Raw genomic sequence first — 24212 nt, 5'->3', positions numbered from 1 at the left:
CAAATTCAAGACACAAGTGAAACCTTTCCAAATGCTACTGTGATATTATTTGCCATCCAAAACATGTTCATAAGATCTCGTAAACCTAGATAAAGTAAAAACACAAATATCATCTTGATAAAATGTTTTGCGGCTTCAAGAACTTTTTAATGGTGGGGCATTCAATCCCCACTATATGGTTCACTTGGACATTGGATGTGTCTTATGTTTGGGCTTATAACCTAAAATGATCCTGCAAAATGGATGGTTGGTGTGGATAAAACAAATACATTACAGTGGGCCCCGCAGAGCCCCTCCCAGGACCATGTCCATCTTGGCAAGGGCAGTATGCAATCCACGTCACTTCTTACTGCATTATAATATATATATATATATATATATATATATATATATATATATAGGGAAAAGGTACTATGCGCTCGACCTCATAAGTCTGTCCCATGAGGTTGAGCTGTGTGGGCCCCACCGTGATGCGTTTCGAACATCTACCCCATCAGTCAGATGCACTATTCCATCATGGGCCTAGGTCTCAAAAATCAAGTCAATCCGTGACTTGTGTGGGCCACACCACATACAAAAGTAGAGAGGGGCCGTGCACCATTAAAACATTCATAATCATTTTTTGGGCCCACCGAGATGTGGTTTGCAAATCCAGCCCATCCATTATGTGTGTCCCACTTGGATGAGGGTTCAGACCAAGTTTCAGATGCATTCAAATTTCAGGTGGGCCCCACCAAGTGCTTTTATATGTTTTAATGGTGTCTTCACATGATTTTAGATGGTATGGCCCACCTAAGTTCCGTATACGGCTGATTTTTGGGACATCCCATAATTTAAAGGGGACCCATCAGATGCACGGTGTTGATGGTCGATACGCATCACAGTGGGGCCCACACAGCTCAACCTCACGGGAGCTTATCGTGAGGTCGAGCGCATAGTACCTTTTCTCATATATATATATATATATATATATATATATATATATATATAATTCCTTATTCATTTTTAACCATTGGTTTTCATCCCATTTATTGGTTGGTAAGGTGACTTCAGTGTGAATTCCAGCTGTAGCAATGTGGCTCACTGGATGAACAGTTGGATGAATTTTCATCCATATGGATAGAAAAGGTGATGTATATGGCTTGAAACATAAGTGTGGATGGTGCAGAATCTTCAGATGGAGGGAAGCGAGGGGTTTTGGATTGGAAGAAGAGGTATGACGTAATAATTGGGGTGGCCCGCGGGCTACTTTACCTGCACGAGGACTCGCATATCTGCATAGTCCACCGTGACATCAAGGCCAGCAACATCCTTCTTGATGACAAGTGGAATCCCAAGATTGCAGACTTTGGAATGGCCAGGCTCTTCCCTGAAGATCAGACACATGTCAACACCAGAGTGGCCGGGACCAAGTACGTATTTTCTTTTACCATTTACATACTGCCACTCAAGCGTGCCACGTGGAAGCACGTGTGAAAGATCTATGCGGCTTATCAGAGGACCCAGTGCTTATACTTCTTGAATCGCAAAAGTCAAGTCAATCCGATGATCTGGTTGGTCATGCGTAAAATAGAAAATGAATGGTTAAACGAAATTTATAAACGGTCCAGATTCCATGCGTGAATCCTGACCTCATGAGCGCAATGGATCTTGCACAGGCTTTCAACTTCGGCATGACTGGGTTGGGAGTATCATAAAACCGCATTGCATTTACGGTCGCAATGGTCAGGTAGGATTTAGTTTGGGTCCAGCAAGGATAGTTACAACCCAAACTCAATTTATCATTAAATAATTATTTATGAGTAATGTTAATCCAACTCATTAAATCTATTTAATTAAAAATATAAAATATAAATTGAAATTAAGAAAATTATTATCATTTTATATAAATATTTAAAAATATAAATCCGGTATTTAGGATTATTAATTAATATAAAACAAAACCGTATCATAATACAAATCACAACTATTGTAATTGAAGTTATGACTTTTTTAAGTTATATATTATTTATAATAATAATTCATATATAATTAAATTTAATAAGAAATTAATGATCAGACTATTCATGACCTGCTGTCTCTGGCTCACTAAACTCTGACTCAATCCATTTAAGTTCAGCCTGAGAAAGCACAACCCATGTGGGAATAAGTTCACCCAAACTTGACATTCTGTATTGGGGGCTGTTTGGGTCGGTGGATTAGAGTCAAGTTTTGCCACCCCTAAATGCATTTAAGGATGGCAATGACAGTTCGACCCGACTTTGAATAGGGCTTATACTTATGAGCCTGTGGCTTCGCAGGCATGGTGCAATTAAATTTTGGTCTGAGCTTGTTTTCATTTTTATTTATTTATTTGCCAACTCAGCCCAGTCTCGCTTTGTTTGTACAATTTAATCAAACACAAGGTCACACATGTGAATGAGGGAGACTATATTTAATGTGATCAGGAAGTGTGGACGTGCCGGAGTCGTATTCAACTTAATGTTTGAATATTGAACGCTGGTGCCCATTCGCTGAGATGGACCATTTAAGACCAGATTCTAGGATCCATATGTTCTCGTTAGCCATCGGTTGTAACAACAATTATGCGATTTGCAAAATGGTGGGGGCTAGACATTCCTAACGAATTCCTTTTGCATCGTGTCTTAAGGACTTATTTTTTCACAAATACAGCAATGTATTTCTCAAAGGAGCAAAGATGGATAAATAAAATAGAAAGAGGCTAAAAACAATGTCGATTTTATTCATTTATGAATGATGCTTATTACAATAGACAGAGTATCAAATAAAGTAAAGAATAAAACAAAACAAAAGATAAAATACCCAACCTGCCCGTATGAACAAACAATCTATGCATATGGTCAATAGGATATGATCAGGGTGTTTGATCTTCTAAATAAGAATCCAATTTATCGAAATCCAATAATGGAAGGTCACAAAAATTTATTCTACTCTTATGGTACTATAGCGTCTTATGGTACTATAGCGATGGCCCTGGACAATAGCAATATAAGCTAGGGATAGGTTAAGCTATGCTAAGATAAAAGAAAGGTAAATGTAAAGACTATGTAGATAAAATGTGTTTGGTGTGGGCTTCAAGCCCTACACTGCGTTCTCCTTTTAGAGCTTATGGAGGTGTTAAAACCCTTGCTGGTTTTCCTTGTTAGTTTCCTTCCCAGCCACGACTTTTTATGTGGTCTTTCCACAATAGATCTCCGTAAATCTGAAACCGTTTTCAAATCAGTTACTAGTGTGGATGTAATGATCTTCATACATTAGAAATCGTTTAAAGGGCTCTGTTGCATCTAATCGTGGCTCGATCAGAGCTATCTTCAGAGATCTCTTATTGTGACCTTGAATATTCATAAAACTGGTTGAACTGGTTCCCCATTGGTTCCTAACTGCGTAGATATTAGTCCGATCTTTGCATCTTTTGGGATCTTCGTGAATGCCACGAGTGCTCCGAACGTCTCTGGGAAGATGACGCAAGGAAGGATGTGAGGTCGAGCACCATCTTCCTTAGGGGGATAACTGTTCCGAATCCACGGAATTTCTCTAGACTCCTCACGGAGACTTCTAGAATCCAAAAGGAAAAGAACAAGAAAATAGAAAATAAATTCTATAAAATTCAAAATTGATTGATGAATTGACTGATTTGTGTATGCCTGTTACATCATTAATATAGAAAAAAAAAAAAACTAAAATTCATAATTACCAAAAATAGCAAATTTCTAACTCTAATAAAAATCCTAATTCCACTAAAACTCTTAAAGCCTAATTTCTAAAAATAAAAATTCCAAATAAACTTTTGCTAGAAAGTCCTAGCATAATTACAAGTTATTTCTAAAAGGGAAGAAAATCTAAAACTCTTAAAATAGTAAAATATTAAAAAATTTGGAATTACTATTTTTTTTTCCCCTAAAAATTCATTTTTGAGCTGAAAGCGTGCGTTTTCTGATGAGACGGACAGATGTCGGTTCACCTCGGATGACCCGTTTCAGTAAAGATTGATGGGTTGTGCGCCCCATAACAATTCCCGAATCAAAAGTTACAATCAATTTACGATCCACCTTTTGGCCTAACCATGCTAGGAGCGTATCTGTGACACATTCTACATCGGAAGATCTCCCATTTTGAAAGGATTATGAGCGACGGCCATACCGAGCATATTCAAATATGTGATAAGATCCTTGCCTCAGTAGCTCTTTTATAAACGTGCTGGGTATGCTTCCTTGTTCACTTGTTACAAAAATTAGGACCATGTGTCATTCGTCATTTCGTTTCTTCTAAAAAGGCACGTGCACCATTCCGTGTCACCACATTTATGACGAGAGGTACATCACCGAAGGAAAAGCAACAATATATTTGGACGTGAGTATAATTTTATCATTATTAAGCTCATAGTGATGACACCCAGCAACATCTTATTTTTCCATTTAGGTATGTTAAAAATAGGTGTAAATAGACTAAGTACAATTTTATCATTATTAGGCCCATAGCAACTATACATGACGACATCTTATTTATCCAGGTAGGTGTGTCAAAAATGAATGTAAATAGACTCAACTTCATAGGTACATACATGTATTTTTGATGTAGAGCGGGTCACGGACAGTTTCATGGCCAAGATGGATCAGAAAAGGCCCGGTCGACGACAGAAGTGATCCGGACCTTCGGACCTTAGATCGGGCGTATCTCGCAATCCGGGATGAGTTACCTGACGAAAAATATATGATTTTGGGGTAGAACGAGCTACTGAAGCCAACCAACCCCGCTACGCCGGGTTGCAGAGCCCGAAATTGTGAAAAACCCCTGGATCGACGGTCGTTTTCCTGTTTTAATTTCGTTTTTACTATAAATAGTAAGTTTTAGTTTGATTATAACTCTTCATCCGTCGGGCTTTAAGAGTTGCGCCCAATGTGAAAAGAGCTTAGAATAATTAGGAGAACGATTTGGTGAAGCCAAATAGGACACTTACTATTTTTGGCCGAAAACCTTGCACACTAGTAGACATCACGACCGCCTATAAATAGTAAGTTTATTATTTATAGTAAGTCGCGGATTCTAGGAGTTTGAGTTCTAGTTTGATTCTGATTTCTTTCCCATGGCTTGGTACCCCTATTTAAAGGGTTGTGAACTCATTTTTATTCATGAATTAATCAATTTCAAATTTCTTAGAATTTATTTCTATTTTCTACTTTCTTTCCTCGTGGATTTGAGAAGTCTTTATGAGGAGTCCAGAGAAGCTCCATGGATTCGGAGTAGTTATCCTCATCACGTTCATCCCTGCGTCAATTGGTATCAGAGCGAGGATTCCCCTCAAGCTGATGACAAACAATGAAGGTATGAATCAAAATCCTATGGACGGTGATCTAGGTATTCGTTATCTTTCGGAAAGAATGGAAGCTTTCCATCGGGAGAGTCAGTTGACTATGCAAGGGCTGCAGGCAACTCTCGACCGTCTTGCAGATGCACTACTTCCGCCCCGAGCCCTAGGCGGTGCTCTACCACCTTTGGTTGCTCCCCCACCCATGGTGGCTCCACCACTCATGGTTGCTGTATGACGCAACCCCGATTTTCGTAGAGCACTACCAGTGGCAAACCGTAGGGCTACACCAGATAATTCAAGTTCTAGTGATGAGGACCTTAATGAGGGTTTTGCCTGACGACCAATCCATGGAGGTGATCATCTAGATCGTGCTGAAAGAGACTATCGAGGTAAGGCCGAACTTCCTAGTTTTAACGGTTTATTACGTATAGAAGATTTTCTCGATTGGCTAGTCGAAGTAGAGAGATATTTTGATTACATGGATGTGCCAGATCATAAAATGGTAAAATAGGTAGTGTTTAAATTAAAATCTGGTGCTTCTGCATGGTGGGAACAATTACAACTCTCACGAGCCCGCCAGAACAAGGAGCCCATCTCATCATGGCCACAGATGAGACGTTTTCTTCGATCACGATTTCTCCCTAATGATTATGAGCAGATATTATTCCAGCAATATCAAAATTGCAGACAAGGAAATCGAACAGTCACAGATTACACTAAAGAATTCCAACGGCTGGTTACACGAAACGATCTGTCAGAATCTGAGTCACAGAAAGTGGCACGATTTATAGGTGGGTTGCGACCGACAATTCAGGAGTTCAGATATACCCAGTCGGGACTGTGGATGAAGCAGTTCAATTGGCGGGTAGGGTAAAAACACAACTTGCAAGAGCTCTTGCTCGTCCATATCCTTCAACTCGACCCCCCATGACGAGTCCCACTTAGGATCCAGTGCTGTCACGAGGAAAAGACCCAGTACCTCAACTTTTTATAACCGCAAACCGTGATACGAGGAGCGACTCATCCAGACCTCAACGTGCAGCACCCACAACAGTGGGTCTGAGTAGGATTCCAAATCCTTATGCTCGGCCAAGGTCGAACAATTGTTACCGCTATGGCCAACCAGGCCACTTATCAAACACTTGTCCTCAACGTCCCGCAGCACACTTGACTATAAACGAAGGGGGCACTGAAGATGAGGCCGCAGAAGAAGATCATCGCTTTGATGAACATGAACAAACCAATGAAGAAATAGCAGGTAACGATGAAATGACGGGCGATGATCGTGGCGAATTTCTAGTTGTGAGGCGATTACTGTATACCCCACGAAAGGAATTACATCCACAACGACACAATATATTTCGTACTCAATGCACCGTCAACGGAAAGGTCTGTGATGTGATCATAGACAGTGGTAGTAGCGAGAACATCGTCTCGAGAGTGATGGTGGACAAGTTGCAGCTACCAACGATGAAATATCCTTCCCCGTACTCAATTGGCTGGATAAAAAAAGTGAATGAAACCAAGGTAACTGAACAATGCACTATCTCGTTTTCAATTGGCAAAAATTATAAGGATCAAATACTTTGTAACGTGGTCGATATGGAAGCTTGTCATATGTTACTCGGTCGACCCTGGCAGTCGGACCGTGATGCGACCCATCGGGGATGAGATAATGTTTACGTATTCGTCAAGGATAGTCGAAAAATAATCCTTGCCCCTATGACACTAGAGAACCACCCTGAAGCCTCTAAAGTGGAGGGGAGTTCCCTCTTGACCATTCGGGATTTCATGGAGGAATCCAAGGAAACCGGCGAAGTATACGCCGTAGTGGTGAAGGGCGAGGAAGATGAACCCTCAAACATCCCTCCAAGTTTAAGACTGTTGCTAAACGAATTCAAAGAAGTCTGGCCTGAGGATTTACCTGATGGATTGCCCCCCATGAGGGACATCCAACATCACATAGACCTCGTCCTTGGGGCTAGCCTGCCCAACCGCCCTCATTATCGGATGAGTCCGAAAGGGTGTGAGATACTTCAGGAGCAAGTGAAGGAATTGATCCATAAGGGTCTCTTGAGAGAGAGCATGAGCCCATGTGCCGTACCAGCATTATTAACGCCAAAAAAAGATGGAAGCTGGCGCATGTGTGTCAACAGCCGGGCAATCAACAAAATTACCATCAAATATCGGTTCCCAATACCACGGTTGGACGACATGCTCGATATGTTAGAAGGGGCCAAGGTGTTCTCTAAACTAGATCTAAGGAGTGGGTACCAATAGATTCGTATTCGACCCGATGATGAGTGAAAAACGGCATTCAAGACCAAGGAAGGGTTGTATGAGTGACTGGTCATGCCCTTCGGCCTATCGAACGCACCAAGTACTTTTATGCGTTTGATGAATCAAGTTCTAAAATCGTTCACTGGCCGATTTGTGGTAGTATATTTTGATGACATATTGATATATAGCCAGGATGAGGCGGAGCACAGGAAACATCTCAGGCAGGTGCTGCAGGTCCTACAAATTAGCAAGTTATACCTCAACTTGAAGAAGTGTAGTTTTTTAACTGATAGCCTGTTGTTTCTAGGATTTGTTGTAACGTCCACAGGCATTCGTGTGGATGATGAAAAGGTGCGAGCTATTAGGGAACGGCCGATCCCGACAAACATTCATGAGGTGAGGAGTTTTCATGGGTTGGCGACTTTCTCTCGTCGATTTGTGCGAGATTTTAGCACCATAGTCACGCCTATAACAGATTGTATGAAAAAAGGACCGTTCCAGTGGACCAATAAAGCTGACAAGAGCTTTCATGAGGTTAAGCATCGTTTGTCTACAACACCAGTCTTGGTGCTTCCTAATTTTGACAAATTGTTTGAGGTTGAGTGTGACGCTTCATACGTCGGAATTGGAGGAGTATTATCACAGGAAGGCAGGCCGGTAGCCTTCTACAACAAGAAGCTCAGCGAAGCCCGAAAGAAGTGGTTGACTTATGAGCTTGAGTTGTACGCAGTTGTTCAGGCGCTGCGACATTGGCGGCATTATCTGATTTAAAAAAAGTTTGTTTTGTACACTGACCATCAAGCATTAAAGTTTATTAATAGTCAGGCTAACGTGAATCGTGTGAATGCTAGATGGGTTGCATTTTTACAAGAATTCACGTTCGTTCTGAAGCACAAGTCAGGGCAACAGAACAAGGTGGCTGATGCACTTAGCCGTCGTGCATCACTACTTGTTACGATGAGCAACGAGGTGGTCGGCTTCGACTGTCTTAACAAGCTATATGCCGAGGATGAGGACTACAAAGATTCTTGGATGAAGTGTCAAGAAGGTCACCCCAGTGACTTTCATATACATGACGATTTTCTCTTCAAAGGGAATCGATTGTGCATCCCCCAAAGTTCTCTGAGGGAGTAGATTATTCAGGAGCTACATGGAGGTGACCTCGATGGACACCTGAGGCAAGACAAGACGCGAGCTCTTGTGGAAGAGCGGTATTACTAGCCACAATTAGTACGCGATTTAGGAAAAGCCATACAACGTTGCCATGTTTGTCAGAACTCCAAGGGACAATTTCAGAATACGGGCCTCTACACCCCATTACCAGTGCCTAATGGTCCCTGGGAGGATTTATCAATGGACTTCGTGCTTGGTCTCCCACGAACACAATGCGGCATGGATTTAGTGTTCGTGTGGTAGATCGTTTCTCCAAGATAGCGCACTTTATCCCATGCAAGAAGACCCTCGATGCAATACATGTGGCAAATCTATTTTTTAGGGAGGTCGTACGGCTACACAGGGTCCCCAAGACCATTACTTCCGATCGTGACATGAAATTCATTATCCACTTTTGGCGGACTTTATGGAATCGATTCGATAGACGACTTCAATTCAGCAATGCTTACCACCCACAGACTGATGGGCAGATCGAAGTTGTGAATCGCACGTTGGGAAACCTCATTCGCTGTATTTCAGGAGAAAAATCGAAGCAATGGGATTTGGCCTTATCTCAAGTAGAGTTTGCATTCAACAACATGGTGAACCGCTCAACAGGAAGATCACCGTTCCAGATTATCTACGGACGAGTGCTTCGCCACACACTTGACTTGGTCCCTCTGCCCAAGCACCCAGGCACGAGCATTGCGGCAGAACATATGGTAGAAAAGATCATGGGCATTCATGCAGAAGTACAAAATAAGCTACATGCCTTGAACGAGAAGTACAAGGAACAAGCGGACAAGCATCGGCGACAAAAAGTGTTCGAGGTGGGCGACCGCGTCATGGTCCATCTGCGTAAAGAGAGATTTCCGACTGGGACGTATAACAAGTTGAAAAATAAGAAAATTGGACCCGTCTCAATCATTTGAAAGATCAATGACAACGTTTATGTTATTGATCTTCCAGATGACATGGCGATCTCATGGATTTTCAACGTCGCGGACCTGACCGAGTATCATGAACCAGAGAAGGATGAGAACTCGAGGACAAGTTCTTTTGAAGTGGAGGAGATTGATGTAGAGTGGGTCGCGGACAGTTTCATGGCCAAGATGGATCAGAAAAGGCCTGGTCGACGACAGAAGTGATTCGGACCGTCGGACCTTAGATCGGGCGTATCTCGCAATCCGGGATGAGTTACCTGACGTAAAATATATGATTTTGGGGTAGAACGAGCTACTGAAGCCAACCAACCCCGCTATGGCAGGTTGCGTAGCCCGGAATTGCGAAAAACCCCTAGATCGATGGTCATTTCCCTGTTTTAATTTCGTTTTTACTATAAATAGTAGGTTTTAGTTTGATTATAACTCTTCATCCGTTGGGCTTTAGGAGTTGCGCCCAACGTGAAAAGAGCTTAGAATAATTAGGAGAACAATTTGGTGAAGCCAAATAGGACACTTACTATTTTTGGCTGAAAACCTTGCGCACTAGTAGACATCACGACCGTCTATAAATAGTAAGTTTACTATTTATAGTAAGTCGCGGATTCTAGGAGTTTGAGTTCTAGTTTGATTCTGATTTCTTTCCCATTGCTTGGTACCCCTATTTAAAGGGTTGTGAACTCATTTTTATTCATGAATTAATCAATTTCAAATTTCTTAGAATTTATTTCTATTTTCTGCTTTCTTTCCTCGTGGATTCAAGAAGTCCATGTGAGGAGTCCAAAGAAGCTCCATGGATTCGGAGTAGTTATCCTCATCACGTTCATCCCTGCGTCAATTTTATCCTACAAATACGTGATTTTGATCATCCGCCCATGCATCTTGAAAGGATGCTGTTGGTTTCATTCCTTGAAGTGTCTATTTGGGCGTGCATAAGTGGCCCACTAGATCAACAGTTAGACGAGGAAAATGCAAGTAGAAAATAGGGATTTTGACAACTTTCGGTCTGGCTAGGTCAGGTCAGATCAAACCCAAGCCAACCAATTTTTCCGGGTCAGGGTTAAGATGAGTGAACCTGGAAATTACGCCAATCCACCATCCGGTGTGCCACAACTTGGATTTGGAAGCTTTTAAGTGGTTGTACCTGGTTTTCCACGGTGTGAGGCACCTGATGATTTGATCTTCTTGGTTTCTGGAGCGTCCCTGTTGAATGGACGCGGATTAGCTATTGAAACCGACCGTAGCAAGCCTCTCTGCTGAAGTGACATCACCACATTCTTTGGGTCCCACCATGATGTATGTGTTGTATCCACACCATCCATTCATTTGGAGAGATCATTTTAGGGCATGAGCCAAAGAATGAGGCAAATCCAAATTTCAAGTTGATCCTACCCCAGAAAAGAACAGGGACAGTGACCCTTACCATTAAAACCTCCCTGGGCCCACCATGATGTTTATTGGAGATCCAACCTGTTTATATATTAATACAGACATGGAATAAGGGAAAACATAAATGTTGGCTTGATCGAAGACTTCTGTGGGCCAAAGAAGTTTTTAATGGTAGGCGTTCAATCTCCACTGTTTTCTGTGGTGGAGTCCACCTGAGATTTAGATCTTCCCTATTCTTTGGCTCATACCCTAAAATGATCTCTGCAAATGGATGGACGGTGTGGCTACAATACTTACGTCATGGTAGGGGTCACATAATGTGGTGACGTCACTTCTGTCGAGTTCAGTAGCTAATTCGCGTCCATGTTGAATCGGCTAGATGCATTGGTCCCGCAATGCTTGAGAGTCAAATCCCATGTGATGATTACACGTGCATGCGAAGTACGTGTTGTGGACAAGAGTTGTTTGACATTAGAATTGGATGGCATGAGACTGCCGGCAGCCGCCCTTTCGCAATTCAAAATGTAATTTATTCTATCCACGGTTTTTAAAGAAAGTGGGCCCGGCATCAAAGCTACCACGCGAGATCTCATTCTCACCGTTGGATGGCATGCATGTAAGAGATCACGTACTGTAGTGTACAATTTTTTTTATTTAAAAAAACAATGATCCGCTTAGACAGATCATGCTTGTAACCGGAAATTGGGCAGTTAACAAAAAATCCTATAATCCAAAACGTGGATCACTTGATGATCAGTACATGGCATTCTCGCAGTTCGCACTACCTAATCAATGGCCTATACTGATCACACGTGTGCTATACGGTGATGGAAACGGGACCCCAGATGGTAGCTGTGACGCGGGAGGCCCTGCATTCTATTAAAGAAAGAAAGAAAGAAAAATCTACGAAACTGGTTAGACTTCACAAATTCGTCTTATGGTTGTGTTTGACACGAGGGAAGGCAAGGTGGCGCCGTAAATTCCCTGTTTCATTGGACCCATCCTGACATATGTTTCCTGACACATCTAATTACAAGCTGTCTTTAAAGAGCTTTGATGAAGGGATTAGACAAGTAAAAGTAGCGGTGGGCGGCAATGGGCTCGGTGCAGGATGGGTCAGATCAAGCCCGACCCAAGTGGGCTCAACTGACAGAACCCAACCAGCTCGAGTGGTAGACTAAGTGAAAGATACCTCGTTTTAACACTGAGGTCTTGGTATCGATTCCCTAGTGGAGGTGGCTAACAGTGACGTGTGAACTAACCATGGGGGTGTACTAACCAGCTAACAAAAAAAAAAAACTGACAGAACCCAACCTTCCATGACCCAACTTAGGCCTAAGAATAGAATATGATTGTGAAGCTATGCACAACCTAGCCCATGGAGTATATATGTACATAATTTTTTTTAAAAACTTATATATAATTTCTTTCTTTTTTTGTTTCAGGTTTTGGGTCAAATTGGGTTAGATCACTTGATAACCTATATGGTCAGGTAGGGTTCAACTTAGGCTTAAGAATAGAATATGATTGTGAAGCTATGCACAACCTAGCCCATGGAGTATATATGTACATAATTTTTTAAAAAAACTTATATATAATTTCTTTCTTTTTTTGTTTCAGGTTTTGGGTCAAATTGGGTTAGATCACTTGATAACCTATATGGTCAGGTAGGGTTCAACTTAGGCTTAAGAATAGAATATGATTGTGAAGCTATGCACAACCTAGCCCATGGAGTATATATGTACATAATTTTTTTTTAAAACTTATATATAATTTCTTTCTTTTTTTGTTTCAGGTTTTGGGTCAAATTGGGTTAGATCACTTGATAACCTATATGGTCAGGTAGGGTTCAACCACGTCAATCCATATATTTAAACGGGTCACATTTCTAGCTGGAGCCCAAAATACTAATTAACCATTTAGAGCATGTTTGATCCGGGGGATTAAATGGTATGAAATTGCATTAGAGGGAATTAATACCATTACTGTACAATGATTGCATGTCTGGAAATACTATAGTATTTTAACCATCCAATCTTATGTTTGGGATCAAATTCTTCCTATTAGAAAAAAATAAAAAATAAAAATATGCTCTATCAAGCAAAACCTACATTTGTTAGAACATGGAATTATTATCAATCGACCATATTCACATTCGATATCGGTCACTTGTATGCATATACAACTCGAATGTCATGTGTAAAAGGCGCATTTGGATTGACGGCGTGGATAAAACACGTGTCAATGTGGAGCCCACAAATGTAGTGGATTTCAAAATCCATTACAAATTTCACGATATCTACTTTTGAGACTGGATGATATGATTCTGGGATTAATCCAATCCTTACTGTCGTTTTCCAAGGCTAGATGGAATTTGCATGGGATCAAATGCAATTATATATCACATAATACCACCTAATACCATGTACCAAACAGGCCCTTAGCTTGGCCCAAACTCATCTTAAAGTTGGGTTGGACCAGTTGACTTGCGTGATCGACCTAAGCCATCGCCATCCCTAACTAAAAATAAGATAGTTAAGTAAAATAGCTTGAAGCCGAATTAAGAAGTCATTTTCTTTAAGATGATATTCAAGGCTGACTTGGGTGCCATCTGTTGATTCAGAAATCTGGACACCCTCCTTAGACCACTTGAGACCTGCAAGAGAAGACAAGGATGAAGACCCTAATTGCAGCAGGGGACCCTCCGATGCTACAAACTAGGTCTAGTCAAACGTAAGGTTTTTGAGAGTATTTTCTGAGTTGAATTGTGCATACCTTTCACCATTAGGGATGCCCCTATTTACGGGTGAGGAAGGGCGGTGGCGTAGAGGACAATCTCCCTTATTTAGCAGGAGCGTGTTGTAGAGGGATTTGTATCCTGGTCGTGTCATAGTGATCTTCCGAGATCTTTGCCGAAGATTTCGGACAGATTCATGTTGTAGTTATTTCCTGAGATCTCAGATGAGTAACTTTGGTAAGGTGTGGACAGTTGGTACTAGGTCGAAGCTAGTAGAAGCGCATGGTAGGAGGTCGAGTTTGTGAGTTCAACATGGCCTGTAGGGTTGTTCCGAACGGTGGCTTACCGACCCGGCTTTTCTAATGAGCTGTGGTTGAGTTTTCCCTTGGCAATGAGCAAATTACTAACTTGCCGACCTGCCTTTAGGAGTCACACTCGAGCGTCGAGACCGAGCTCCTTTCCTTGGTAGAATATAAATGAAATCGGGGATGATCATCCTCTTTATCCTATCGCATGGGGCAGGGTATTGCCGAGTGCGGCAGTTCGGAGTCTCATCTTACTCGGGGTCGTGCCTCAAGAGACCTTACTTGAGAAATGTTCCAAGCAGCAACTCGAAAATGTATGGGTTCGTGGAAGGGCTCGACATCTCACAGAAGTGGAGAGACTTCATCTGTTGATGGCCGAGCTCAGGGTCATTCAGTGAAGTACAATAGAATGTTTTTCCCTAGCCGTTGAGGAACTCCTTGGTCATTACTAGTGTTGGCCGACCTCCTCATGTTGTGCCTATATGTCCAAGCTGGCCCCTCCTTAGTGGTCAATCCATTTTTATCCATAACACCATCTGTTTTCATTTTTCAGAAACACATTAGCAAGATAGAGTGATTGTCTATCTCTCACACACATGAAAATGTGAGCCATGTGTTCAAAATTCGAACCATTCACCTGACTCACCATCAAGAGAGATGGCTGCTAGTGAAATTTCAGCCAAGTTGAACGCCTATGTGGGCCAACATCAAAATTCAGCTGCATCTCACATTGGTCTGTGCCCGTTGGGAAAACATACACTAAAAATTATTCTCAAGTGGCTACCAAAAAATGCATATATCCTCGTCTAAATAATAAATAGATGTATGCCAAATCTTTCAGGAACATTTCTTTTATAGATGATTCGGTGACACTAATTGTACTCGGTGATTGTTCTTGAAGGGAGACATGAAAATAAAAATAAAATCTATAATGAATTGCCAATGGCAAAGAGGTACGTGCAGCTAATCATTCAAAACAACTAAAATCATGTAATATGGTCGACATGAGAAGAAATTTTAAGCAATTAAAAGGCAATCTAGGTAATTAGGACAAAGCTGTGTTGAATTGGAAAGGGTAAGACAAGAAAAGGAGATAATTAGAAATGAATGCATTTGAGGTAACTTACGAGTAGCACTAATAGATAAGAAGTCAAGGAAAAGTAGACTTAGATGGCTTGGTCACGAGCAACAAAGACTAAGAATTGCACTGGTTAGAAAGAGTGGGTACAGGTTGAAGGCTTTAAAAGGGCAATGGAAAGGCCCAAAAGTGAAAACCGAAGCATAGCAAAATATGGCAATTTAGATTTTTTTTTTTAAAATGAACGAAATTACCTTGAATGCATAATCACAATTATCTTCTTTGTTGTATGGAAACACGTATGGAGATGAAGGAAAGCTCACCGGAAATGCCGATTCTCAACCATAAGAGGGAGGAGATTACTTTACACACTATAGGATATTTGGATTTGGCTTCCTAGGGTTTTTAAGAGAAAATGATTTCTCTAGGGCTAGGACTTTTAAGAGAAAGAAAAGTATCTCAAATTAAATCCCTACACCTATATTTAAATAACTCCATCTTAAAAAATATCAATTAGGGACAAACTCCACTATCTCTTATATTATGGTGGTAATGAGGCATACTAAATTATTACTCGATCTTAGTAAGGAAACCTAATCTATACTCTCCAATCAGGTAGATCCAATATGAGATCTCTGCAATTATAATTCTCTCCAAGGATGATGACATTGCATCAAATCCACAAGTGAATAAAAACAACTCGTCTCAATTTTCAACCACTTGTCCTAGACCATTGGATATAATCATACTTAATCGGGCATAGATTTTACCCGATCATATGCACGCACACAATTCCTAGTGCTTTGATCGTGATGCCACTTACCTACTTTTGGGATTGAATGGATTTTATCTTTTTAAACTTGATCAATCAAAACTTGTTGAAAGTGTTAATATAATAAATATAAATATTTTTTTCCAAAACTATTTGCAATGAAATTCGACCTTCCATTCGATCCTGTGTCTTAGATAAATCTCCTATGTATCATCAATATCGTGCAATTATGTAATATCTTCCTCTAACCCACCTTCACAACACGATATTGATTTGGCCACTTTCCCAACATCTTCTAACCTAGTTAAGTTTATACACGTGACCTTTTTTTTTTTTTTGGGGGGGGGGGGGGGGTTTTTAGATACCAAGACCTCAAGCATTGAAACGAGTTTATGCACGTGACCTTGAGAATGTATACCAAAGTAGTGCTACCTCGTTGTGATCTTGCCACATAGCGCAGAATAATAACGACACTAGTCCTCTATGACACTAGCATACTCACACAATAATGGGAATGAAATCTATCCATAGTAAATTGCTACATGTGCTAGTTTTATACAATAGTTTTTTTCTCTCATCAAGTGCAGGTTATGTCTTTGTAGTAAAATGTTTTGAACTAGCGTAAACAAAAATACTATTTCACTAATATAATTCTAAATTTATGATGTTGAATTTTGCTAATCATGCCTTCATGTGCAGCCCTTCCATCTATCTGCCATAGCATATGCTAAGGTAGCATGCACGTGCATTACTTGAGGACTCCATTAGTAGTCCACACTAGTAGATCCTGTGGCTTGAAAATCTAGTAGGCTTATCAAATAAAATTCCCTTTACATCTAAGCCTTATCCCAATAATTAGGGTCAACTACACAAATCTTGTTCCTCTTTTCCACTCCCTCACATACCATATCCTCACTTAGAACATAGGTCATCTAGGCTTTTCTCACTACTTTCTCCCATGTCCTTTGGTAAGCCTTAGTGAATAAACAATGAATCTTTTCTGATTACAAAATGTCATTTTTGCAGTTTTTTCAGTTTTCACATGGGCTGCACATTTTGCACTCTTCCATTTTCCGATTTCACAACGAACATTGCCATCTTATAATGGTAAAGTCAGTTTGCTGTTGTAGGGTTATCATTTTGCTACTGAAACTTCAGCTTTAAACTAAAAGTAGAAGGCTAATTCCTCTATAAGAGGTTGAATTATATCAAAGTCTATTTGACATTCTCTACTCAAGTAGATGATTAACTTTATTGTTTTTGTGTTCCATTTCATTTGCGAGCAGCGGATACATGGCTCCGGAGTATGTCATGCACGGGCTATTGTCAGTGAAAGCTGACGTCTTTAGCTATGGCGTTTTGGTTCTGGAGTTGATCAGTGGCAGGAAGAATTCAAGCTTCACTGGTGAAGCCGAAGCACAAAACCTACTTGAATGGGTAAGATTCCAAACCCAAGATTTAAAAATGTTACAGGAGATTAGTGTTGGGGGATCATGCAGAAGCAAATTCGAATTCAATCAAATAAGACGAAATGAAATACAAACAAAAGCACACGGAAATCACATGAATTTTATATGGAAAAACTCTCAAGGAAAAAACCACGGTACAAAGCGATAAACAATCCACTATGAAATAATATTACAAGAGATGGATGGACTTACCGATCCGAATAACTCTAAAATACTTTCTCAAAACCCTAGCTTTGCTCTAAAACACCTTAGGAGCATTTTAGAATTCACTTCCCATGCCCTAATCCTGATTACATCCGATACATATACTATCACAACCAAAATTAGAAACAAATCGCGCACTTACACAGTTGCACGCGCGCCGTCTATGGGACCAGCCGTCGAAGACCAATTGATGACATCGAAGCCACCTTCGATGGCATCAAGTAGCAACTCCAAAACTGTCCAGCGAGCAACTGGGATTTTTTCGGATTTTATCGATGGCATCGAGTGGTCTGTCGATGGCATTAACAGACCCTTAATCTCAATCAAATTGAAGACATCTAACAATAATCTCTACCATGGATTCAATCTTCTTACCCCATTGCTTCACCATTTCATCACCATCTCTAATCGCCTTCCATCATAACTTCATCGTCGCTTCTTGTGCACACTCCGTCTTCATTAAACATTTGCCAAGCCCAGAGAAGTCGTATATAACTTGATATTCTTTGTAGGAACCATCTTAGGTCAGGTTCACACTTGTATAGATATATTCTAGAGTCACACCGCCTTCCTCAAGCACCTGTCAGATAAAATGATGACGAACAACAATATGTTTAATATGTGAGTGACAAACAGAGTTCTTCGTCAAATTAATTATACTTTCGTTGTCACAATTAACCGGTACGGTCTCATGCTGAAGCCCGAGTTGATTTATCATTCCTCTGAACCAAACACCTTCTATAAACGCCTCATCATCGCCATATACTCAGCTTTGGTTGTGGAAAGAACAACCACAGATTGAAGCTTCGATATCCAATTGATTGTCGCACTCGCTAACACAAACGAGTAGCCAGAAGTCGACCTTTTATTGTTTACATTCCTGCGTAATCGGCATCAACATATCCTACCAATTTTTTCTCTAACTTTTCAAATGTTAAGACATAATCCATTGTACCTCATATATACCGAAGTAATCATTTCATTGCTTCCCAGTGTTGCTTGCCAAGGTTAGCCATGTATTTGCCCACTGCATGTGAAATATCTGGTCTCGTTGAGACAATGGCATATATCAAACTGCCAACGACGCTCAAATAGGGTACATGAGATATTACTTACTTTTCTTCATCTGTAGTAGGACATAATTCAAAAGAAAGCCTAAAGTGAGAAGCATAGGGTGTGCTAACCGGTTTCGCCTTATCTATACCGAACTTTAACAATAACTTCTCAAGGTATTCTGCCTGTGAGCAACACTGTTAACATGTGTCATCGTCAAATATGGGTTAACATGTACTTAACTGAACAACTGCTTTGTCTTGTAAAACCATGACCATAGGTCAAAAATGAAGTTAATCAAAATTTGAGGTGGACCACACCACAAGAAACAGTGGTGATTGAATGCCCACCATTACATACTTGATCTTATGGGCATCAAATGTTTTGGATCAGCATGATATTTGCATTTTTCCTTCATTTAGGTGTGTGTGTGACTTTATAACAAGTTGGATGGCAAATAATCGTTACAATGGGCACTATGAAATTTTTAACGGTGGACGTTCAGTCACCACTGTTCCCTATAGTGTGGTCGGCTGATAATCATTATAGTGGGCACTATGTTGCTCAACAATATTTGGATCTGTCTCACTATGTTGCTCACCAGGTGAGCAACATAGTGCTAACACTATGAAGGTGTAGTCTATGTGTTTGTGAAAATGCTGCACAGGCGAACTCGGCTCGATCTTGGGTCGAACTAGCCCGAGCGTCTGACCGAACCAAGCCGAGCTGGCCAGTCATGCTCGAGGACCGAGCCGAGCCAAGTTTGAGCTGGGGTCAGCTAGTAGCCGAGCCGAGTCGAGCCGTGCCAAGTTCGACTCGGTTCAACTCGTGTACACTTTTAAGCATGCTTGACCCAATCCGAGTTTGAGTTTGGCCTAGACTAATCTAGACCGAGTCCGACCTAGTCACAAGTACAAGTTGGGTCGAGTCAACATCGAGTTGGGGTCGGGTGCAGTCAATATCTGTGGGTTGAAATCACAACTCAGAACCTGGGTGCACCTGCCGGAATTGTAGCCTCACCATTAGCTACAAGGAATCTCAGATCTGAAACGTCAAATCTGGGTTTTTTTTTTTTAAAAAAAATATTTTATTATATGTACAAGTCGGGTTTCAGATCGAGTCGAGTTAGTACCGAGTTAAATTTTGGGTCGAGTCAGGTCGAGTTACTGGGTGACTCGAACTCGACTCTGTTTGAGTTCAGATTGAAGTCTACTATGTTCTGATCGACTCACCTTCTCGGTTCGGATCCTGTCGGGTTTGAACGAGTCTTAACGATTCCGACGAGTCAAGTCTGCTGGTTGAGTCGTCCTGTGCCCAGCTCTACCTATAGTGTGCGTCCTCAACTTCCTACACCTGCGAACTGAGAGTTAGGGAGCGGACAAGCGAGACCCCAAAGAGCAGCGACCACTGCTGCCAGTCTGAGCAGGATCTTGAACCCCTATGGTTGGCTAAGGCCCAACCATTGCTATCGATATGGCCAACTGGGTCACTTATGAAACACTTGCCCCCATCGACAAGTGGCTAACCTCGCCATTAATGACGGTAGCACTAAAAATGCAGAGGAAGACCCCGATGTTGATGAATTGGAGCACACCGCGGATGATGAGACCAAAGCATATTGGGTTCCACAAGATCACGGTGAATCTCTAGTAGTAAGACGACTATTATATACACCAAAGAAGGAGGTATACCCGCAGCGACACAACATCTTCTAAACAAGGTGTACGGTGAATCAAAAGTCTTCGATGTGATCATCGACAGCAGGAGCAGCGAGAGCATCGTCTCCAAGATCATGGTGGAGAAGTTGCAATTAAAAACGGAACGCCATTCCTCCCTATATACGATCGGATGGATTAAGAAGGTCAGCGAGATGAAAGTTACTGAACAATGCACTGTTTCTTTCTCAGTTGGTAAACATTACAAGGATGAAGTAGTATGTGATGTAATTGACATGGAGGCTTGTCATATGTTACTCGATCGACCTTGACAATCAAATCGTGATACCACCCATAAAGGACGAGATAATGTATACATTTTCGTCAAGGATGACCAAAAAACCATACTCGCCCCTATGGGCCCGGACAAACAACCCGAAGCTACTAAAGTGGAGGGGTGTTCTCTTGTAACCATACAGGACTTTGTGGAGGAGTCCAAATAAATGGGAGAAATGTATGCATTAGTGAAGGGGGAAGATGTGGGACCCACGAATATTCCTGAGAATTTGAAACCCTTACTGCATGAGTACAAAGAAATTTAGCTCGATGATCTTCCCGATGGGTTGCCCCTATACGGGATATTTAACACCATAGTGACATTGTCGCAGGGGCTAGTTTGCCAAATCGCCATCGTTATCAGATGAGCCCAAAGGAGTGCAAGATTCTACAGGGACAAGTAGAGGAATTGAACTATTAGGGTCTAGTTCAAGAAAGTATGAGCCGATGTGCCGTTTCGACCCTATTAATTCCTAAGAAAGATGGAAGTTGGCGCATGTCAACAGTTGGGCAATTAATAAGATTACAATAAAGTACGTGTTTCTCATAACGCGGTTAGAAGATATGTTGGACATATTTGAGGGTGCAAAACTGTTTTCTAAATTGGACTTGAGAAGCGGCTACCATCTTATTCGAATATGGCCAAGTGATGAGTGGAAGACTGCTTTTAAGACTAAGGAGGGGATATATGAATGGTTGGTCATGCCCTTTGGTCTTTTAAATGCACCCACTACATTCCTGAGTTTGATAAACCAAGTTTTGAAACCATTCATTTGGTGGTTTGTGGTGGTCTACTTTGACGATATACTTATATATAATTAGAATAAAGCAAACCATATGGAGCATCTCAAGTAAGTGTTATAGGTACTAGCTGATAATAAGTTGTACCTCAACTTGAAGAAGTGCATCTTCGTAACTGATAGCCTCTTGTTTTTAGGCTTTGTAGTGACATCCATGGGCATCCAGGTGGATGAAGGGAATGTGAGAGCCATCAAGGAATGGTCGGATCCAACCAACATATACAAAATGCGGAGTTTTCACGAGTTAGTGACATTCTATCATTGGTTTGTGAAGAATTTTAGCACCATTGTGGCACCAATTACTAATTGTATGAAGAATGAACCATTTTAATAGATTGACAAAGCTGACATAAGCTTTGCTGAAATCAAACATAAATTGTCCACGACCCCAGTTCTTATACTTCCCAACTTTGAAAATGTTTGAAATTAAATGTGATGCTTCATATGTTAGAATTGGGGAAGTTTTGTTACAAGAAGGCATGCCAGTAGCCTTCTATAGTGAGAAGCATAGTAATGCCCGCAAAAAGTGGTTGACATATGAGCTTGAATTGTAATCAGTTGTCCAGGCATTGCGACATTGGAGCCATTATTTGATTCAACGAGAGTTCATTCTTTACACATACCATCAAGCTCTTAAATTTATAAATAGTCAGGGTAATATGAATCATGTACATGCTAGGTGGATTTCATTCTTGTAAGAATTCACATTCGCGCTAAAACATAAATGCAGTTAGCAAAATAAGGTGGTTGATACACTTAGTCGATGTGCATCATTATTGATCAGTATGAGTAACGAGGTTGTCGGGTTCAACTACCTTAGAGATTTGTACTTAGAAGATTATGATTTCAAGGACACATGGATTAAATGCCAGAAAGGTCAGCCTAACGACCTCCATATTCAAGATGGATTTCTCTTTAAAGGAAATCAATTATGCATTCCACGGAGTTCATCGCGAGAGCGCATTATTCAAGAGATACATGGGGGTGTCCTCGATGGTCACCTAGGGCAAGACAATACTAACTCTTGCAATTGAAGCGTGATGTAGGAAAGGTGGTACAACGATGCCACATATGTCAATCTTCCAAGGGGCAATCTCAGAATACAGGCTTATACACTCCATTGCCTGTCCCTGATGGTCCTTGGGAGGACTTACCCGTGGATTTTGTACTTCGTCTATTGTGGACCCAGTGTAGCATGGATTCGGTGTTCGTAGTGTTGAACAAAATTTTCAAAGATGATGCACTTTATTCCATGCAAGAAGATTCTCAATGCTATGCATGTTGTGAACCTGTTCTTTCGAGAGGTTGCGAACCTAAATCCATCACTTTCAATTGTGACACGAAGTTCCTCGGTCGCTTTTGGAGAACTTTATGGAAGTGATTTGATAACCAACTTCAATTCAATAGTGCGTATAACCCGCAAACCGATGGGCAAACTGAAGTGGTGAACCGTACACTTGGAACCTCATTTGGTGCATTTGTGGAAATAAACCGAAGCAGTGGGATTTAGCCTTGACTTAGGCAGAATTCACGTTCAATAACATGATGAATTGTTCCACTGGCAAGTGCCCCGCCATATTCTTGATTTGGTTCCTTTGCCCAAGCTCTTGGGCATGAGCGTTGCTACAAAACATACGGCGGACCGAATTATGGGCATTCACGTTGATGTTCAAGCCAAGTTACAAGCTTCCAATGCAAATACAATGAGCTGGCTGACAAACATCGGCGTTCGAAGGTGTTCAAGATGGGTGACAATGTGATGGTTCATTTGCGTAAAGAAAGATTCCGACCGAGACGTACAATAAGCTAAAAAACAAGAAGATTTGACTGGTACCTATCCTCTATAAGATCAATGACAATGCTTTTGTTGTTGATCTTCATGAAGACATGGAGATCTCATGCATGTTGAACGTAGTGGATCTGTACGAATATCATGAATCGACGCTGGAAGATAACTCGAGGATGAGTTCTTTTAAAGTGGAGGGGATTGATGTAGAATAGGTCGCGGATTCGTTCATGGCTATGATGGACCGAAGAAAAGAAGCCAAGAAGGATCGACAACATTCAGCATAGTTCGACCGATCGACCAATTGGGTCGACAGGTTGAAATTTTGAAAGAAACTCTAGAATTGTTGCTGGACAATTTATGCCTGTTTCGACAGGTCAAAGGCCTATTCAATAGGTCAACCAATCAGGTTGACAGGCCGAAATTCACAAATTTTCTAATTTTGAGCCATTTCACAGAATTTCCAATTTCGAAATTCACTGAATTTTAGTCTTTGGACGTTTTTGAGCCATTTCAACTGATCGACTGGTCGACAACAGGTAGACGGACGCGGGAATTTGTTTATTTTTTCAGAATTGATTTTCTTATTCAATTAGGACTCTTCGATTATGTTTTAGGGTTTGTTTAGGGTTATTTAAGGATGCTAAAGTCTTTTTTTTTTTTAATCTATCGACAAAAATTCGTTTACTTCTCTCGTAGATTCAAGAAATGTCTCTTGTGGATTCAAGGTGTTTATTGATGAGGAAGATGGTGATTGACCTCATCACGTCCTTCCTTGCATCACCTACTCACTCTAACCAATATAGTTCTTAGTGTTCCTTACACATGAACAAACCATCTAAGTTTCTTTCACTCTTTGTATTACCATTTGGTGTTCCTTACACATGAACAAACCATCTAAGTTGTCTTGCCATCCATTCATCTCA

General features: G+C 41.0%; 1 protein-coding gene across 1 annotated transcript in view; it reads left to right on the top strand.

Annotated features, from left to right (window-relative positions):
* LOC131251413 (cysteine-rich receptor-like protein kinase 43) overlaps positions 1–24212 on the top strand; it is a 36239-nt gene that overhangs the window by 10913 nt on the left and 1114 nt on the right. The window contains exons 4-5 of the mRNA XM_058252097.1: positions 1169–1412; positions 17270–17420. Coding sequence (XP_058108080.1) covers positions 1169–1412; positions 17270–17420 — 395 coding nt within the window. The remainder of the gene's footprint in view (positions 1–1168; positions 1413–17269; positions 17421–24212) is intronic.

This window comes from Magnolia sinica, chromosome 7 (genome assembly GCF_029962835.1).
Source record: "Magnolia sinica isolate HGM2019 chromosome 7, MsV1, whole genome shotgun sequence".
Classification (NCBI taxonomy): domain Eukaryota; kingdom Viridiplantae; phylum Streptophyta; class Magnoliopsida; order Magnoliales; family Magnoliaceae; genus Magnolia; species Magnolia sinica.
This window is presented reverse-complemented; position numbering and strand designations above follow the sequence as displayed.